Source organism: Lycium ferocissimum, chromosome 2, assembly GCF_029784015.1.
Source record: "Lycium ferocissimum isolate CSIRO_LF1 chromosome 2, AGI_CSIRO_Lferr_CH_V1, whole genome shotgun sequence".
Classification (NCBI taxonomy): domain Eukaryota; kingdom Viridiplantae; phylum Streptophyta; class Magnoliopsida; order Solanales; family Solanaceae; genus Lycium; species Lycium ferocissimum.
Window position 1 is genome coordinate 53,852,549 of NC_081343.1, and position 21,801 is coordinate 53,874,349.

The 21,801-nt window shown below is 35.7% G+C and overlaps 2 protein-coding genes across 3 annotated transcripts; both read right to left on the bottom strand.

Moving 5' to 3' along the window:
- Positions 1–1,347: 1,347 nt before the first annotated feature.
- Positions 1,348–6,198, bottom strand: LOC132044743 (transcription factor VOZ1-like). Of its 2 annotated transcripts, none has more exons than XM_059435248.1 (5): positions 6,078–6,198; positions 5,333–5,556; positions 4,754–4,885; positions 2,470–2,977; positions 1,348–2,359 (listed from the first exon to the last, which is right to left on the bottom strand). In XM_059435248.1, exons 2-5 carry the CDS (start codon positions 5,537–5,539, stop codon positions 1,800–1,802), a joined length of 1,407 nt encoding a protein of 468 aa, XP_059291231.1. In that variant the 5' UTR covers positions 5,540–5,556; positions 6,078–6,198; the 3' UTR covers positions 1,348–1,799. The 2 variants fall into 2 exon arrangements, with proteins under 2 accessions (XP_059291231.1, XP_059291239.1); XM_059435256.1 differs by having other exon boundaries at positions 6,149–6,169.
- Positions 6,199–9,350: 3,152 nt separating this feature from the next.
- On the bottom strand, positions 9,351–16,346 carry LOC132044725 (uncharacterized). The gene is made up of 4 exons (XM_059435230.1): positions 15,827–16,346; positions 14,862–14,996; positions 12,153–12,239; positions 9,351–9,984 (listed from the first exon to the last, which is right to left on the bottom strand). The coding sequence occupies exons 1-4, from the start codon at positions 15,953–15,955 to the stop codon at positions 9,826–9,828; spliced, it is 510 nt and encodes a 169-aa protein (XP_059291213.1). The 5' UTR covers positions 15,956–16,346; the 3' UTR covers positions 9,351–9,825.
- Between the last annotated feature and the right edge of the window lie 5,455 nt (positions 16,347–21,801).

The window sequence follows — 21,801 nt, forward strand, 5'->3', positions numbered from 1 at the left end:
AGGTGATTTTTTTCATCTGTTTAAATCCTTGGTGCACTAAATTATTCAGCATGTGCGCTGGTGAAAGGTGGAGATATCTGGTGGATTTAAAGAGGTGTACGTGGTTGGTTTAGACATTGCTTTAGGAAAAAAAATGCCCCATGGCTTGTGTATTTATCAAGCCATGTAATTATTGAGTAGTAATTACACAATCTAATGATTTCAATGACCTCTTTGTTTGTCATAATGTCATAGTCTAATCTCGTGTCATGTTGGTTGCACAAGTATGCTTTTATAGTGTTATATTCTTCTTCAAAATAAACGCGAAATGTAAAATCAAATAATATTCTTTTGAGATGAACATGTAAATTAGTTTTAATGTGTGATAAATACTATAAAAACATATTAGAACGAAAAAAAATGGAATTTGAAGCCATTCGGTAATTATACCGTGTGTTAATTCTTTGCTCCCTGGAGAATTGAAGAGTAATTTTTTCTCCTTGAGCATGCCAATTCTCCAAGTAATTATTTGGCTTGATAAACTAGCTCGAACTATGCAATTACACACAAATTCAATTCTCAATTATACTCAAATCGAACAATAAGGTGGCTTTCCAAGCACAAGCCTTGTAAAAATGTTAGCAGAGCGTTGCAGTCGTATAGCAACGTAAAGCTCGAAAGTTTTGGGCGGAACGGAACAGCTTTTCATCGCTTTTCATGTGACTGGCTTGAATCAACAGGTACTTGGTAATATATTGACAAACGAGGAGCTTGTGGCCTTGTACATATTATTTAACAAGACATTTCAAGCTACGTTGCTACTATCAATACAGCGCAAGATCCTTTATCACTTGGATTGGTTACTTTGGTTACTTTCCAATTGACGTAATGTTTTATAACAATGGTGTCCTACTATCCGGGCTAGCTTACGCACAACTCGACTATTCCACTGGATACCTACTACCTCCCACTAACATAAGTACCAAGTGACTACATTCAACATTTTCTTTTATATTAAGTATACTTGAAATCAATAGTGTTAACCATTAGCGTTTCAGTAATGCACGTAATTGGTCTCACATAAATATATATATCCCTCTCATTTGTTTCTAATAATGTTTACAGTTTTTGCTTTTAAACCGTTGATAAAAAAAAATCATACCATTTTTCATGTTTAAAGCAGCAGTGCAGTATTTATTTGTTTACTTGTCACATCCATGGATGCTTAATACTAGTAAGTAGAATAAACGCAACATATACAATCCATGAATTGTACTCAACTGTATAACTTGACCATAAACCAAACGACCCCTTTCAAAAGGCATATATGCCTTTTCACTTTACTACTGCAGAGTTTCACGCCGAATAGAACTCCAAACCATACTTATGAAACTGACATTCCTATGTAAGTCATAACTACAATGAAAGTCTCGTGAAAACAGAGGCAGATCAGTATAACTTCATAATCATTCTCTTGTGGTCACCGAATCCAACACTAAAACCACTAAATGTACTCACAGTCATAACTTGGCGCGTATGTAAAGTGAACCGAACAAGTAAACTGGGATTATCCACCTCATCTTCAAGCAGTTAAAAGTGCCCCGAGGTTAGATGACAGTAACACTTGGATGACAATGATGTATTGACAAATATACCTACGGAAACAGGAGGGGGTTCCACTTGACTTCGCCTGACAAGGGGAAACAAGAACCTCCATTTAACTCCAGCCACCACCAGGCAGGAGGTTGAGTCAAGGATGAGAGATGTATAATACAGACAAAATGCCTCTTATTTTAAAAGCATCCAACTACTGATCCAGTCTACGTTATGTAGTAGCCACCTAAATTATCAACGAGATAGTCAGGAAAAGGTGCACCGGTCACATAATCAAACCCTTCAATAGCGGGAACAGTTTGATTCGGAGCAGCATGCATTTTAGCAGCAACATCCACCTTTGAGTTGGCCTTTGCTCTGCCTTTAACAGAGCGCTTGTTCTCCAAAGGAAATTCAGCAGCGAGTCTTCCCATTTGCTTTTGCAAATCAGCAACTGATTCATTCGTTACTTTCCCTTTTGGACTCTTCTTCCCATCAACAAGTTTGAGCTCCAATCTGTACAAGGCCCATGCATCATACTTGTTGATCTCATATTCGTACAGATGCCATTCCAGATTTTTCATCGGCTGTGGATCCATATAGTAGGATCTCTTCAGCCCTCCATAATCATCCATCACTTGTTTCCTAGACTCATGCCAGCCCCGCCCGTTATAATCTGGCAGTGATCTCTGCTTTCTGTTTCCACTTTCAAATGCTCTTCGAGGCTTATCAAAGAAAAGCCATTCCCTCATTTTCTCACCTTCAACAACTTCAAGGTCAAAAAGCTCTGCAGAAGCACAAGCAAACGAATCGATATCAGATTTTACAAGTAAAATAAACTGATGTGGTATATGACATTCAGCAATCAGAAATAGAGAACTGTCTTAGCACATTAACCTGGTGCATTCCAAGGGGACTTTGCGGTGGCAGCACCCTGACATTCCGGAACACCGACATCTTTCCCCTGTGCTTTTGCACTTAGAGCTTGGAAAAGCAAATTATCCTTTAACCCAATACCCATTGGTCGAACAACTGGAGGTCTTCCAATAAAGCCTTCATTTGGCGCAAGAGAAGCATGGTAGTCACTGCAGTAGTCATGAGACTTCTGGCACCAATCTGACCCCATTGCAGGTCGAGGACAATCCCAAAGGGCACATTTAGGTCCCAGGAAAGCAGAGGGTGGAGGGCTAATATGAATAGCAGGCAAGTCATCCTCTAGACAAAGATTTAAAGCATCAAACCCAAACTGATCAAAGTCTTGCTGTGGATCAAAAGAATGGTAATCTAATTGTGTTGCAATGCCTAGGTTGTTAATCGCTGCATTGTTGTCCACTAAAGGCATACTTTTGCATTGATCAATCAATGGGTAACCTTGCTCCTGCAGCACCGGAGTTACATTGCAACCCTGCAGAAAACACATCGCTTAACTAGTGAGGATTCATTAATAAAATTAGTGTGTGAAACCAAAAGAAAGACTTCAAGAAAAGCTATCTGAAAAAGGACAGTCAAGAAGTCTCTAAAATGAGTGACATTCATTAGAGAATGAGGCTAGAAAAGAAAACACTGGCAAATGGATGATCAAACTGAAGCAAGAAGTAAAACTTCAACAAGATGGTCAGCCATAACACTGACATTGCGAGGAGTAAATTTGGAGGAAAGCATTTTCAAGTCCAAGATACCAAGTTAGCTATATCACAAAGAAGATTAAAGTGGTCATATTGACTATCTTGAGTCTTTTAAGCAAAAGGAATAAGGAACAACCAGCAAATGGGAATAGATTTATTTAACATATGTAACAGAGAGAGAACTCAGCCGATGTGAACTTTGCAGAGCACAACTTGTCCCAGCCCGGATAAAGGAAAATTATCTTGATAAGTTAAAGACCAACATAAAAATAGTCTAGCTATGGATCACTGACTCCACAATAGAGCAGAATGGATTCAAAGGATTCATAAATCTGGCCCTAACTAATTTGGTGCGACGGTTGATTGTGACCGGAAAAACAAATCATAATCCGGAACCTACAAGTTACCAGGGAGAAGTAGATCAAAGAAACTAATAAAGGGAATAGTTGAGAAAATTTTATACAGCAGATATCCAACAGAAGATTCAATTTACAAAAAGAAGACGTGACCAGTGATAATTGAAGCCTTGAGAACTAATTTCAGGAGTAATCTACGTAAAGAAGGTATTTTTTTTATAACAAAAAAAAGAATATATTGTACTCTTACGGTCTTACTGATCAAGAAAATATGTTATACTCGTTATTTATTTCACCTGCTTGCCACTTAGGTGAGCCAAAGAAACTCCTCTTTGACCATTATGTTTTCAATTTGTCATTTATTTATTAAATTCTTGCATTTCGTGGTTAAGACATATTCTCGTATAAATTTTTCATATATTCATTTCATTTTAAAAATCATACATTCATCAATGTGAGAAACTCCACTATGTGGGATTTCGCTGGGTATGTTGTTGTATCAATGTGTGAAACTAGACAAAGTGTAGACATGGTATGCTTGGTCATTTGTTTGAGCTGCTTGCGACTTTGATGTCAAAATAAACTCCTTTGGACAATTATTTTTTAATTTGTTCATTTATTATTTTGGCTCTTAAATTTCGGTGTTAAGACACATTTTTGTGTTATTTCTTAAACTATATATTTCATTGAAAAAATATTCATCAATGTGTCAAACTAGACAAAGAATGGATCACAAGCAGACCAAATCGGGTCATCCCTTGTGGTCTCTTATGGAGAGACGGAGCATCCTGTAGTCACTAGAAGATTAGCTTAAAACAATAGTTGGTGAGTAGTCACTCTTTGGCTTCTTTCTGTCTTTGACTCGGAAATGAACCCGATGTTCATGTCTGACAAAGTTGCCCAGTTTGCATCTGTGACCATCAACAATCAATGATTTCAGTTCAGAATTTTTGAAGTTATTCCATTTGCAAAAAAGGTTCAACTATCAAGTAAACTGGGACGATAAAAAACGGTGACTGGATCAAATAAAACAAAGATGAGAACCTAGCAATTCACAAACTACAATGAAACCAAATCTCCTAAGATAAATAACCAACCAACTGCATTCTAAGGGGATTGGTGAGAGGGTTCATTCTGTTAGAAACGATACCAGTCAAGAGTCCATCACATGTACAAGATAATTTCAAGGCAAATAATTACCTCCTGAAAACCAGCAACATCATGTTTTTGAGCATCAGGATCAGGCTTAGGTGCAGCTAATGCGCTGGTAGCATCATCTTCCTCCTCACCAAGCAGCAGCTTATAGAGGTCTGTTGATATATGGCTTCCTCCCTGCACACCATGCGTTAAGAACACTCACGACCAATATCTTCATGTGCATTAAAACTATATACAAAGGCTTGAACACAGAAGCATACTTAAAATAAAATACTATAGTATCCACGACTGCACACAATTACACCACAACGGACACAATTACACTTGACGTGATTCAAGTTTCCACTTGTAATAGATCCAAAACTTTTGTAAGCATACACAAACACATAGATAAAGACACACACACAGAGGTCGACATGTCAAAATTTGATCACATTAATTTAGGGGTAAGGTCTGCGTACACTCTACCCTCCCCAGACCCCACTTGTGGGATTACACCGAGTATGCTGCTGTCGTTGTTGTTGTGAACTGGACAATATCATAACATACACATTGTGGACAGGAAAGGAAACTAAAGCGTAAAACCAGTTGGCTAAAGGGACATAAGGTTGGTTTTCGTGCCTGCAAAGAAGAGGCAGGGGAAGGCTCATTGAGCTCAGCCTTCCATTCACGAAGCATCTGGTGGACCTGCTCTTCAAGCACCCCAACATCATAAGTTCTACTTTCTTTCCTTGCAGATTGCAGGTTGGCAAACACACCCTGCAGATCATCCACACGGTTCTTCGCCTTGTCCTTGAAGAGCGCACCGCTCTTCGAACCCTTCCCCATTCTAATCAATTCTTCACCTGCAAAAAAAAAAAAAAAAACCAAACATTCTTAGCTTTAAAGTTACCATCATTATATGTTCCATAAACCAAACACAACCAATAAGATCACATTTTTTTTTTTTTGACTTGTAACCAATAAGATCACATTCGAGATTTCATGTTAGAAAAAGCAATAAAACCCCACAAAAAATCCAACCTTTGCATAGAAAATCAAGAACTAAGACCAAAATCAAAATTCCCAAATAATATCAAATTTAAATAACAACAACCAAAAGTAGCCCAATTTGCATCATACCCAAATCAAAAAAGGCACAAATTTGCTCGTTTCAACAAAAAACCCATCAAGTAAAGCGATCTTAAAAGGTGGAGAAACCATTAACCTAACCCTAATTATAAGAATCAAAATCAACTAAAAATTATAAAGCAAACATATATAAAGCCAGGTTAAAAAAAAAAAAAAAAAGAATAAAACATGGCAAAAAAGTAAGCAACTACTCACAAATTAGTCAATGGAAAATAAAAGAGAATAGGGTTGATACTAGTTATCGGTAAAAGAGAGATTGCGGCCTATAAACAGTGAAGCGAAAGAGAGAGCATATGTAAGAGCTACCTTTTGGATTTTGATGTTGTCTATGTGATTTTCTCTCTCACTATATATATATATTCTTGGAAATTCGATTCTGATTTGTGTAAATTGTGTTTGTGAACAATTATAGGACTGGTTTATATATATATTCTATATACCCAAACCCTTTGAGAAAAGAATAATTAAAAAATACAGCAATCTACGCGGCAGTTGTGTTAATTTTGGTTTTCTTGAGTCAAACCTTACGGGAGCTTAAGATAAAAGTAAATAATTAAATCCAACTAAAAGTTGACTTATATCGAGATATTGGTCTGTGGTATAAAGTCTGGAGTTAAATATTTTAAATAGACATTGTATTCTGAACTAACTATAACTTGGTGTGTATTCCCTCCGTCTCATAATAAGTATTACCTTAGCTAAAAAAACGCATATTAAGAAATCAATAATGCAATGTAAAGTTTACCAAATTACCCCTATATAATAAAATAAATTACTTTTACCTTTTTATTAAAGCATGCACAAGAAGTAAACCTTTTGACATTGGAAATTCAACAATACCAAGTTACTATGTGGTTTTTCCAATCATCATTTAGATGATACTTTATTGTCTAAGGGTAAAATTAGAAAAAATTAGTCAATTTATGTCTTGGTTTTCTAAGGTGGCACTTATTATGGGATAATTTTTTTTTTAGCTAAGATAACATTTATTATAGGACGGAGGGAGCACTTGATTAGCATTGAATGAAAAAAGGCTTGAAAAATCGAAACAAACATTCAGTATACATTTTCTCTCTTTTTTTTTAATGCAATGGATTTATCAATTTCTAATTTTTGTATAGAAGAAAGTTATAGAAAATTTGTAACTATTTTATATATGTTTAAATATTTATTATCTATGGACAATATTAGGGGTGAGCATGGTACGGTATTTAAAACTTCGGTTCGGTAATTTCGATTCGGTATTTAAAAATACTATACCATTACCATACCAAATTAATTCGGTTTGGTTCAGTATTTTTAAGTTCGGTTTCAGTATTTAGCAGTATGATAATTCGGTAACCATAGTTTGTTCGACTACGACTTACATATATACATATAATAAAGAATTATGACCGATTATTCGTTAAACGTCTCAATTCTATTATACTAACACCTTACACGTGTAAAAATATTCGAAAAGAAAGATGCCAATGCCCTTCGTTAATCAATTACACAAAAAGGGCATTTCAATCAAGATATATATATCTTGATGTAAAAAGGGCATTTCAATCAATTATATCATACTAGCATCTTATACGTAAAAATATTCAAAAGATACAAGCAATTCCAACGTCTAAACAATTAGTTTGTACTAATACTATATATATATATATATATATATATATATATATATATATATAATTGTATATGTAACTATATGGAATACTTCGATATGGTATTCGGTATTTCAGTATTTTCTTTATCAATATCGAATACCGTACCAAATACCGAAACCGCGGTATTAAAAATTTCACTTTATCAATATCGAATACCGTACCAAATACCGAACATTTCAAAAATACATACCAAATACCGTACCAAATATCATAATCTCGAAACCGGGTATTAAAATTTCGATTTCGGTATAGTAATCAGATATATCTTAATCGTATCCACCCTTAAATGGCATAGGGTCTTTGCAATAAGTTATGACTTTTTGTATGGGTTTTAGAGGTATTCATGATGTTTACTCTAGTTTTCTGTATTATAGTTACATTTAATATATAGATTATGAGTTGAAAATTGTAATATTTAGTGGTATCGTGGTATTAACTATCAAGTATTTTATCTTAAATGTAATATGTTAATTCATCTTGTAAATGTTTGTTATTTCGTCATAATTCTTTCATTTCATTTTTTTCTTCGCGTGTTCATTTTTTTCTCTCTCCTCATTCATTTTTCGCTTGGCGGGAGAGAAAGAACAATTGCAATTTTGTGTGACTTTGATGTAATTGAAGGATCACTTTCTTCTATAACAAAACGAATTTAAGGTGTGTATTATGAAATTAGTTAAGAGGATTCAAAAATAACATATCCATGTTTAATTTAGTTATAATTTGGATCATCTAATAAAAAAATTAGTGTGTTAATATTGTCTTAGAAGAGTGATTAACCATTTTCATCCATAACCTAACTTGAAACTGTAATTACAGATTAACTTGACGCTACAGTAGTTATCGAATCGGATCTGATTAGGCTATATAGGTAGTTGATGCTTTTCTTGTATAAAACTATTTATCCTGTGTATCAAGAGTTATCCAATGTTCCATATCAATTTTTATTTGTTTATTTTTTTATGTATTCCTTTTGTTTATAATTAGAAAGGACGTGGTAGGTGATAATTATTGGTGTATTTTATCAAGGATAGAGTTGGGGACTAAAATAAAAGAGTTCATAGGGATGTTTTTTATCCATGCAAGAAAATAAGTATTGTTAAAAATCGTCCTTTTTACTTATCCTCACCTACATCTTGACATGCTTCAGAATAACATATAGATTTTGTAGAGAGATCACATCTTTATTTAATAGAATTGCCGTATAACCTGCCAAAGTCATAACTTGCTTGGGATTGGATGTTGGAATTGAGGCGTGCTAATTGTTGGTTAGAAAATTAGTTCATGCAGAATGACAGAAAGAATTGAGTGCAAGAGATGATACAAGTGGATGCATTCACTTCATCTGATTTTATTTTATTTTTCTGAAAAAACATTCACTTCATCTGATTTCGATCTTAGTCCTTTTCTTGTTTCCTTTGAAATGCTATTAATATGTAGTATTTCTTATGGATAAAGAAGTTAACGAAAAGAAAAGGAATAGAAAAATTACAAGAATTGGAAAAAAGAATGAATGAAGAACTGACAAATTAATAAAACAATCAGCTGAGGGAACAGATCTTAGCCAATATTGTAACTCAACAGAGCTGCAACCTAACCAAATCAATTCTAGAAATTATTCTCCTGGCCACCTCATTGTACGACCCCCAAAGTGCATACTAGAACTCTATTTTCAATGTTGATGTGGCATAGTGAGATTGGTCCTTTTTACCCCACATTGAGAAAGATGATAGAAGCCTTTGTGGGCAGAATCCAGATCAATCAGCAAAAAGGTCCCTTTTGTGGGTGAGTAGAAAGAAAGGAAGAGCAAGGCATAAAGGACACACCCCACTATCCACCTTCAAGATTCCCTGTTAATTCATGATGCCACCCATTATATAGGATGTGATTGAACTGTACTAAAGGATAAATATTGGTGCTTTATATGTAATATGTATTACATAACTTTTTCAGACAAGGAGCATCTGGTCATGATGTCACCATATTGAACATTAGAACATGGCTGAACAGAAATCTCCAAATCCAACATTTCACAATTTTGCACCCTATGATGCTAAGTATACAAGTCTCTCAAGCATGTGCTGTTAGGCATATGTAAAATGAGTAGTATAGTGCCACAATTAGGAGGAGGACGTAGCAAAATCTCAGACTATGAAACTCTTGCTTCATAACCTCACAACAATGATCACATCAATGGAAATTTTCAAGATTCAACGTCATTTTCAGTAAGGAGCCTAGGCTTCTGGTTTACAGAAGGCATACGATTCTTGGCTCCAAAGAATGAGAAAAACAACTGATCATTTTGCTGTCAAAACTTCAGACAATAGATCATGCTGGTGTCGGGGACTTGGCTTCTTCAACGTGAGGAGGTCTGAAATTGAACACTCCAGCAAGTCCCCGTCCCTTCGCCAACTGTTCAAGCTCTTGAATTTTGCTTTGCATGCTCTCCATCTCTCTTGACAATGCTTCATCTCGTTCCCTCATTTGCTGAGAAAACACACAAGGACCTCAAATATAAACTCATACAAGTTTCAAGAAGGATGAATTTCAGTTTATTATAAGATCTAATAGAGGTTTTGAACTCAGAGTCGTGATGTAATAGAACAGAAAAGGATTACTTTAGACAGAATTAATAAAAACTCAAAGTAGCAAATTACAACAGTTCCTTTGCTGCCGTAGAGCCAAAATGATCCAGGTTTATTAGGGTGCCTTAAACAGGTTTAGAAATAGAAATAACAATAATAGTAGCATGTAATTAGAGGGATATTTGGCATATCCACCTTCTGCTCTAAGAGTTATATGCAACAGTATTGATGGATGTGGTGCAAACTTGGTCCGTTATTTGGCAATCACAGGGAGTAGATCAGCAACCGGTTAACTAAGAAGTGTTTGCTTTAGTGGACCATTCCATCAAATTATATTGACAGAAATAAGTAATCATAACCTAATTTATAATAATGATAAAAGGATGATGATGATGATTGTTAAGAAACGTACTTTGGCCTAACTCAACCTCAAAAGTTAGCTCTTAACAATGGAGTATAACAAGTAACCATAAATTTGAAAAAGAGATGCTAAAATAGATGTTACCAAGATAACATCAAAGGAACAGCACATATACTTTGGTGTTTAGTGTTTTTGGTTTTTGGTCATTGATAAAGCACATGGTATTCATTGACCTAGAAAAGGCCTACGACAAAGTGCCAAGAGAGGTCCTATGGAGATGCTTGGAGGCTAAAGGTGTACCTGTGGTGTACATTAGAGCGATAAAGGACATGTATGATGGAGCTAAGACCAGGTAAGGACGGTAGGAGGAGACTCGGAGCAACCCTATTCGATGGGGTTGCGTCGGGGATCGGCTCTTAGCAGTTTCTATTCGCCTTGGTGATGGATGAATTGCCGCGACAAATACAAGGTGAGGTGCCTTGGTGTATGTTGTTCGCGGATGACATAGTCGATTGACGAGACTCGCAACGGAGTCGACGATAAGGCTGGAGGAGGGTCGGAGACGGAGACATTGGAGTCTAAAGGATTTAAATTGAGTAGGACCGAGACGGAGAATACTTGAAGTGCGGGTTCGGTGGCGTACCGCGTGAGGACGAGGAAGTGAGGGGTACCCGGACGTTTCAAAGAAAGGAAGTTTCGAGTATCTTGGAGTACATTATACGGGGAGATGGGGATATCAACGACAATGTTTCATATCGTATTGGTGCGGGGTGAATGAAATGGAGGCTCGCCTCACGAGTCTTTGTGTGATAAGAAAGTGCCACGAAAACTTAAAGGCAAGTTCTACAAAGTGGTGGTTAGACCGACTTTATTGTACGGAGCGGAGTGTTGGCCGGTCGAAGATGTCGCGTTCGGAAGATGAAAGTCGCGGAAATACAAATCTTTGCGGTGGATGTGTGGGCACGCTGGGAGGGATAGAATTAGGAATGAAGATATCGAGACAAGGTGGGAGTGGCATCGGTGGAGGACAAGATGCGGGAAGTGAGGCCGAGATGGTTTGGGCATGTGAAGAGGAGAGACACGAGATGCTCCGGTGCGGAGGTGTGAGAGGTTGGCTATCGACGGTTTCGGGGGGAGAGGTAAAGGGAGGTAGAAGAAGTATTGGGGAGAGGTGATTAGACGGATATGGCACGGTTTCGGCTCGAGGACATGACCTTAGATAGGAGGGTGTCGAGGACTCGGATTAGGATAGAAGGCTAGGTGGCTTATCCTTTCACCATAGGAGTTGCGGTTTTGCTCATTTGTTTATTGCCATTTGATTTACGCATTTATTCTTGCTTATATTTGTTGGGCCGTGTACTTTGTTTATCTTATTTATCTATAATAGTTAATGCTCCTTTCTTTTCGATTTGTTCTTCCATGACTTTCTCGCTTTTGTTATTCCTTGTTTTCATATTGTTTTCGGTATGCTTAGCCTATCCGACCTTTTGTCTTGTTTTCCTTGTTTTCCTCTCTTGGTAGAGGTCTTTCGGAAACGTACCGCCCTACCTTTCAAGGTGGGGGTTAGGTACGCGTACACGCTACCCTCCCGGACCCACCACATGGTGGGATTATACTAGGCTTGTTGTTGTTGTTGTTGTTGGTCATTGATAAAGCAATGGAAGAGTTTGTCAAGACCAAACAAGTAACCAAGGAATTTAAGAGACTACCTCCAACTCTTGCTTGCGAAGTTCCTCCTTTTTAGCTTCTGATCGAGAACTTCTTTGGTATTCAAAGAAAAGTGCAGCAACTGCAACCTGTTTCAGCAATATAAACAAGTAGCCAAAGCACAAATTAGAGAACATAAAGGTGCTACATGCAAGATAGCAAAGTCAAGTGCCATTACATCACTCCAAACTGACCACCAGTATCAACACATTCAACCAAATATAATGACGCCCACCGTGCTGCATTATTCATAATTCGTTACTGTGTCACTCACGAGAAATGGGCAAACAAATGGAACAGATTATTGTTGCGCTGAAATTGGATATCTGAGGAAGAAAGAGAGGTTTTTCTTTTCAGATTTATCTTGCAGAAGCTATAAATATCCTCTTTCCTTGAAATATTTCATCATTGACCACCTTTTCAGCGCTTAAGTCACATCCACACCCCTGCCTTCTGTTCTTTTCCAGATTCCTTTTTGCTCCAGCTCTCCGATAACAAGACCAAAAAGAAGGAAATTGCAGCAAGGCAGGGTTTAAATGGACTTCCCAAATCTCTAATATAAGGAAAGGGATTCTGAGAAGGGCCTGAGCTTCCCATTTTCATAGAGGACACTATACCCCAAAAGCTTTTTAATTAGTTATCTTGGTTTGTTTGGGTCAAGACCTGCCAAAGACTCAGAAAGTTGCTTTTGGGAACACAAAACCTAAAGGCCGTTTACTGAGCAGCTTCTCAAAACAATAGCTGGAGTTCTAGGATAAAAGCCATTGGGTTAATGAACACATAACCATGTGGCAAATCATGTTAATGGATTTGAGACATGTCAAGACTGAGACAATAAGGAATTTAAGAAGCTCAACTCAAATAAATTAGCTGATAGAATTGCAACTACTCGATCCTTCCCTAGCATAAGATGCAGTCTAGGGCGACCAAGTTATAGGATACAAGTGCTTGAGGAAAAATATTACAACAAAAAACAATTGAATTGTTACATGCATAAGCTGTAGATCTACTTCTAAAATCACTTCTTCTAAACAAAAAATTGATTGGATAAAGCAACTGGCAGCCACTCATTCCAATTCCTATCGTGTAACATTATGAAATGCTAGAGTAATGCTTACGAATTTGGCAAGATTAATAGACTTCCAGTGATCAAAATCAAATGTCACTTGTATGAAGGGGAATCTTTTTAACTAGGCAGGGATAGAAGATTAGAGTGGTTCCTGTAAGCCTGAGACACGAAATCATAGACATAATAAGAAAAGATGGGAGTAAGAAAAGAGTATGATTCCATGTGGTAGCTGGGGACCTTTAGTGGTCCAAAGACTTGCAGAGTCGATAGAGGTGGATGATGAATGCAGAAGAAGTGTATAAAGCATATGTACACTTAACAGAAGTATACTTACCACAGCTATTGACAGATGGCACCATTAAAAATATTTCTCCAATAAATAGTGAAAATTGTAGGCTTCCTACTAAAGACATCCTAGCTTATAAGTTCCAAGTCACAATGATGTTTTAGGTTAATTTATCTGAAAGGAAGACATTAGGGATGTCTTCAGCATAACACATAGTGTTCAGTATGATCTAGTTTCGGCATTGATCGCTCAAAAATAAATATCAGAATTGTTAGGACCAGAGGTTAGGCCTTCTAATTTTAAGTCAATGTAATGGGCTCTAAAAGATACTATACGGACAAGCTGCCAAAAGAACAATAGTTTTGTAACATGGCAGTACTCTATCAACAGCCCAAGCAAACTGATTAGAGACCCTGAACTTTGAACTTTTCGCTTATCCTCCATCCCAACCATCATTCCACCAAAACTTATTCAATCAGCAAATACCAACATTGATGTAGGATTGAAAGTGGGTATTCAACATGGTATCTTTAAATTGGAGGAGTTTTCAGACAAAAGGACTTTCTCTTCCTTCTTCTACAAGTAAACAATTCACGACTATAAATTACTCCAAAAATAATCAATAAACTGACACAAGTAAGGTTAGTCATAAGAAAATCTTAACTCAATTCTGTGTTGTACAATGGCACTAATTATAAGAACTACTAAGCTTCACACAGATCATCCAAAGCAGTATGCTTTCATATTTTGAAGATCATGCAAAAATCGTCATGAACAATTCTCAACTCGAATATATGTTGTTTGATAGCACTTAGATTAGGGGCTACTTCCTTTTTGGATTAAAAGCTTAGGAGCTACTTGCTTCATGCATGATCGGTCAGAGTAATACTCTTTGATGTTTTGAACATAGTAAGTGGAAATTTCAGATTTCAAACAAATTTTTAAAGCTAGCCGTATATCTCGAGATAGTAGATATGAGACTTTCATGCATACAAGTTCCAGAGCTCTAAGTTTTGTGTTCCAAACTCTTCTTGGGAAAATAAATCACAAGGCAGTTGCACAGAGAAGAATTCAGTCAACACTTAAATATTGAAGCAAAGCAACTTCATTGCCCAAAATTTCAAGGGCAATGTGGATCATTAGGAGTTGCCACTGCTAGTCTGGGTAACAAAGTTAGCACGACTACTTCCATACTACAGTCAGAGTGCTTATCATGTTTTAAATCAAACCTTGATTAGTTAGCAAATGGTATGTTCTTATCTAAACAATAATGATATGTAACAGTTAACGAACCGAGGAATCTTAGATAACTATCTAGACATGTCATCACAGAGTCAAGGGGGAAATAAGCAATACCGAGAAGACAAAAGCCTCTCCCAGAAGGTCAACAGCAGCTTGAACAGCTTTCTCCTCATCCAAAGGCCGTATTTCTACATTGGTTGCATGACCATATAACTTTCTTTGCATTGTTGTTGTCACCCGATGGTTTGCCTGCTTCCAGCAATGAATGTGTTCAAAAAGATGAAATTGAAATGCTAACTGAATTCTTAACATATAGTGAAGGAAAAAGTTTCCGAAAGCTCGGTATTTGCATCTACAAACAAGACTTAAATAGCTGAAATAATGTACTCAAACTTAATAAAGAGAAATGCACAGTGGAATGCTTGCATTATTAGGCATGCAGCAAATTCTTTCCTACCAGCACTTACTGATCTATAGTATAATTTTTTTTTTTTCTATAAACATGGTGTCTAGGCCAACTTAGCTTGCACACACCTCAATAATTCCACGGGTACCTGCTACCACCCACTAGCACAGGTACTAAAGTCTGTCCACCAAGTACTGATCTATACTACAATTATTGCCCTATAGGTTCAAATAGTGCCAATTAGATTCTCGTAACGTGATAAATCAGCAACAAGAACAACCCTTATGCTGAAAAAGACTAAGAGCTCTTACTAGGAAATGAATATATGCCCTATGTGGACACCAATTCTACACAAAATATCAAGTCCTCATACACATAAAGATTATAAATTTTGCTACTCCCATTCATTCTTTTCAGGATGAAGACAGCAAAGAAATGCACAATTTGTGACCTCTTCATTCTAATTAGCTATACCAAAAAGGAGATTAAGATCAAAAGACCTCAAATTTATGCCCTATATAGTCCCCAGTTTAACCAAAGTAACAAAAACGACAAAGAAAAAGGAAGAAAGAATCGAATATTCATCGATCAAATCATTCACTCCATATTCCTTGTTTGATCAATAAAGAGGATAAATAACTAAACATCATTTTCCAAGATAATTGGGGATTACCTGGGCAATGCTGACAATGAAATTACGGAACTTGGGATGCAACCCAGCTTGTTGCTTAAGCCTACTGGCAATGGGTTTGCTCAATGTTTTCAATGCAAGTGTCCCAAGCTTAAATATTGGCAATGCCATTATATTACCGTATCAACAATTTCTTGATCTGGGTACTCTAAAAGAAACCAATCAATGTTAAAGAGGATTGTATATGCAAAGACGATCCATGTGTGTGTTTCTACAAGTACTTATATATCTAAGCATTCATGAAATTTGTTTGCTGAAAACTTGACCAGTTCAGAAAGGGCTGATTTCTTGAGGTATAAGCTAAAATGCGTGTGGGGTTAAGGGGGGAGTCCTTTTGATGGAAGTTGGAATGTATGCGTGATTGCAATGTGATGAAAACAAATGCCTATAAAATTGTAAAGATGTTTGAATATTATGTCTACAGTGTGTAATTCGTTGACTTGTCTTGATTGGTGGATGGCTGAAAAGTCGAAATCAGACATCTTGGGGGTGTTTGGAAAAGGATTTTTTTTTTTTTGTTATCTCTCACCCGGTATCCGGTATTTACATTCAAGCTCGATTATGTTTGGTTTCGCGCAATGTAAGGCCCCATTTGAGGGGAAGCGATCCCTACCGAGTATTTTTTCATACCCAGAGTTTGAACCCGAGACCTCAGATTAAGGGAGGAGCAACCTCCTCCGATGCACCCAGGGGCGGATTTAAGTGGAGGTGAGGGTGTTACCCGAACACACTCGATAAAAAATTATAATGTATATATAGGATATATTTTTTGTGTTTATGTACATATACAACCTTTTAAACACCATGAGCATATGCAAAAAGTTAGCTCAAGTGGTCCAGGATATTCAAAATTGTCTCTAGCAATATAGGTTCTATTCCCATCAATAACATTATTTTTTATATTGGGCCATATTTTTTTTTTTGTATATAAAAACTGAATCTTTTTTATGGTATGTTTGGCAAATGATAAATTGTGGGGAAAGAGGTTAAAATTGTCTCTAGATCATGCGAATTGGATAACTTAACTTTCCATTAAAAGTTAGAATTCTAGAAAAGATAAATTGTGGGGCAAATGGGTTAAAAATGATATTCCCTTCGTCCATTTTTCTTGTAGTGTATATTAAAAATAGATTTTTGCTTATCTAATTTGGAAAATTAAAATATAATTTACCATTTCATACCTATTTTACCTTTGTTATTAATTATTAGGTCGAACTTTTTAAACTTTAACAAATGTTAGTGGTCGTGATAATTTTTCAATCAGTAGATGACTTAGTAATAATTAGAGGCGATATAGTAAAATTGTCATTCTATTTATGGCCCATTAAGGGGTGTGTCAAGTCAATTAAGGTAAAATGGACCGAAGGAATAGTATATTTACCTTTGCTCATGATTTAATTTTACCACTGTAGTATGTGCATGATCCAATTTTACCTCAGTATTACGTGAAGAGTTTAGAAGGATCGTAAAAGAAGTACTCTAGCAATAAGTAGAAGTATAATTTCATAACTTTGCAATTTGTTGCAATTTAAAAGAGGGTGGTAAATACTCTCATTAAATTTTTTTCATCACCACCCATAAATAATTGTGGTGCATTTAAGTTGTACGTATGCTCAAGTGAAAAATGAAAGCAATTGAGGTGCTCAGAGAAGAACGCAAGCAAAAAGCGAGTCATCAAGAAGTGTGAGAGCGAATCAGATACTATAAGAGAGAGTTGGTAGAGCGTGATTAAAAAATTAAGTGTAAAGAAGTGTAACACTGAAACTCATTTTTAATTCGTAATAATAAAATTCGAATTGTGAGCGACCGATTATGTTATACAATATTCAATATTAGGATTTCATTATGTAATCCTCTAAAATAGTTTATCAGAAAATACTTGACATATTTTTCTTCAACAATTAGATTGTGGAAACTAGCACTATATACGAAGTATTGAAAAATCATAAACATGAAAGATGCGTTTATTCCAAGCTAGTGATTCATTCAAGATAGAATATGATGGCAAACTGGTGGAGATAAAATTGAGTATAGGGGCAAAATTGAATCATGCGTATAGTATTAGGGTGAATTTGATCCGCTTTAATTTAATTATGACAAGTGGAATAAAAATTATTAATTAAAAATAAAAATACATAGAAAATAAGGTTGACTAAAAGGGCAATTTTGAGCCACTTTGGTTAAGGTGGGGTAGATTCGAGACCATCTTCAAAGGACGATTAAGTTGTCTAATTTCGCGTAGTCCAGAGGCTCTTCTTATCTTTTTTGGGTAAATCCTACTACTACTACTACTATGTCAAATCATTTCTTTATTGAGAGAATAATACTTTTGGTCCCTCAAATTAATAGATTCTGAATTTGATCCTTATGATATTGTACACATCACGAATTTTGTGGACTACACAAGTTGAAATATGTTGTTAGGGTTTAACTACTCTACTTTTAAACCCTAGATCGTGCTATAAAAGAGGTACATATTCCCTGAAAAGACATCTCGTATATCCCATAAACTCACGGTATTCAAGAAGAAAGAGGTCAATATGTAGCCGGATATTTCTTAACAACCAAATACTTCAAGAAGATCCACAATATCCTTTCATGGAGATCAAATACATCCCAAGATAGTCCACATATCCAAATCCAAAGCGTCCTACGTTTTAGAAATAAGCTACTAACTACTCGAATTACGGAGAAACATTAGAGAGAAGAATTAATCGAGGAGTAAACAGATCTTGTACCCGCAATATTCATCAATAAAATCTATGTTTCAACATATTTTGTTTGTGGTTGTGATTTATTTCCGCATATTAGAATGTGTTGCAAACAAATTAGCACGCCCAGTGGGACCAAATCTGCCCTTCATCTCTTCTCTCATAAATAGGATATGTCAAATTTGGAGCCACAAAACTGCAAACATGGAAGCTCCATTTTTATGGGTACTTCAAGTCTCGTCTTCGAGTTTCAACAAGTCTACACTTTGACAAACCTTGAAGTATGAGGCATTTGTAGACAGGGAAATTTTCTGACGGATTTGAAATAGAACTTTACAAGATGAGTTCAATCCATCTTCAAACTCTAAGGTGGGTTAGGGTTTCTTGGAGGCTACTTTACCCAAAACCTTAGCTCACGCCTATAGAAAGGGACACATATTCCCTAAGAAAGGCATCTCGAATATCCAACAAACTCTGGGATATTTATAAAGAGATCAAGGCATCAAATATCTACCTTTCTCAAAGCTTGCCCGATGTTCTTGGAGATAAAGTCTTCCTATATTCGAGAAATACGCTACTAACGGCCCTCGAATCACAGAGAAAATTAGGAGAGAAGAATCAAGGAAATAAACAGAATTGTACCCGCATTCTTTATCCTTAAATGGGGATCACTTTTTTTATTTATTTTGTGGTTGCAGTTTATTTTCCATATTTGAAAATTTGTTACAAACAAATTGACACGCCCAGTGGGACCGTTCTGCCCTTCATCTCTTCCCTCACAAATAAAAAAACAAAATCGAATCACCGAGTGATTCCTCACCGAAGTTGCAAAATCGTAAAGATGAACACACGTGATCGGTGGCTACTCTGAAACGTGACTAGTGAAATCAAGAGGCCAGACTTATGGTGCAAATTGATTTCTGTGGGAATTGAGTTTGAATTAAGCTTGTGTGCAAATTAAAGTCTGTTCAAACTTGTCCTGCGTGGATTTGATACCACTCTTTAAGAAAAGGGATGGATTTTAGTCCATGTCCAAAGTGGGTACAGTTAGTTTTACCAAGGCCAAAAGACACTGGAAAATAATAATAATCCAAGGGTATCTCTTAAACCAACAGTACTTGAGACGATTGTCATCTTTCATTATTACTTCAAGTCTCGTCTTTGAGATTCGCCAAGTCTATACTCCGACAAGTCTTAAAGTAGGGGGCATTTGTAGATATCGAAATTTTGTGGAACTCTACAAGTTGAGCCCAATATGTGTTAGGGTTTCTTGGAGACTACTCTACCCTAAACCCTAGATCATGTCTATAAAAGTGGGCACATATTCCCTTGAAAAGACATCTCAGATATCCCATAAACTCATGGGTATTCAAAAAGAGGTCAATATGTGGCCGGATATTTCTTGACAACCAAATACTTTAAGAAGATCCACAATATCCTTTCATGAAGATCAAATACATCCCAAGAAAGTCCACATATCCAGATTCAAATCATCCTACGTTCTAGAAATAAGCTACTAACGGCCCTCGAATTACGGAGAAACATTAGGAGAGAAGAATCAAGGGAGTAAACAGATCTTGTACTCGCAATATTCATCAATAAAATCTATGTTTCAACATATTTTGTTTGTGATTGTGATTTATTTCCGCATACTAAAATGTGTTGCAAACAGATATATCAACATATTTAACCTTCATTTAATTAAAATAATTAGAAGCAATCAAAACATTCTGTTTATCTAAAAAACAATTAGAAGCAAGACAAGTATGTGTATTGGCAAGAACACTGTGGGCAATTAGAAGCAAGACAAGTAACATCTGATTGACATTTGGGTTTTAATTTATTAGTGGGTCGATCGGGCCGATTAAAAAGAGTTTAAATGAGTTAGTAGATTTAATTGGAAAAAAGTGTCACGTAATCACTAAGTACGAAAATTAAGGTGAGACATGAGAATTTAACGCAGTAGGGGTAAACGTGACCTTTTTTTATAGTACAAGGACAAATATGGTCCTAAAGTGAATGAAAAAGGCAAATATGTTGAAAAAGTATAACAAATAGCAAATATAGCTTATTTGTGAGAGTACAAGGACAAATATGACCCTTTTCCGGAGTTGCAATATATGGATTGTTTATGTAGTAGTAATTAATAATGACAAAATTGCTATGGTGAAAAATAATAATTCGTGAAATGTTAAATGATGAACAATAATGAGGAGATGGTTCTTTATAGATTACCTATTTTAATAGTTTTTTTTTGCATTTTGATACGTTTATTCGCGTATTATTAGTACATATTCTTAATCTGCATTTTAACCCGTGTAAAATAATACTATTACTTAAATTCTCCTATAAGTTATGTTAGCATTAGTAATACATTATTTTTGTTGATGCTATCAAACACCACAATAGACTCTTGTGGTTTGACCCTTCCCCGAATTCCGCGCATAGCGAGAACTCAAGGCACTTGGCTGCCTTTTTGATATCAAACGCCGCATAAATGTAGTTTAATATTGTCAATTGTTGTATTAGTTATACGTGTATAATATCAATAATGCAAAATGTTATATCGAAAATATAATTATTAGTATTCACTAATAAGTAGGCCTTTAGCTAAAGAAACCAAATATTTTTCACTTTATTTGTAATTTTTGAAGTTAAAGTTGTGTTTGGATATAATTTTTGTAAAAAATATTTGGTTGTTTGTATATACAGAAAGTGGAGAAAAGAAGAAGTAAAAACAGTGTTTTAAGTGTTTTCCAAAATCCAAATACAACTTCAAATAAAGTGAAAAAACTTTCGGAAAAAAAGTGAATAATTCTCGTAAGTACTAAATTTTATACAAGGATTAAACATTCTTATTCCTCAAACCAAACAATCCCATTAACTGTTTATAGTGTTTATTATTGGAATCACAAAACTGAATTAGTCTAAGGCCCCGTTTGGACATGGTTTGAAATCATGTTTGGACATGCAATTTGGATATTTTAAGGAGTATTTTCTCTTATAGACATAAAAATCCCACAAGTTGTGAAAACTATCAAAACATTCTCAATTTTTATACAATCTTACCAAATGAGCAAGTCATAATTCATAAAATTGATACACTAATTCATAACTACTCAAAATTAATACTAGAAGACCTTTCTAAAAATACAACATCAATTGATCAAATTTTAGTTCAATAAATAAAATTGGTAGACATATATAAATTAAAAGGTTGGTAGACATAAATAAAATTTAGTGGAA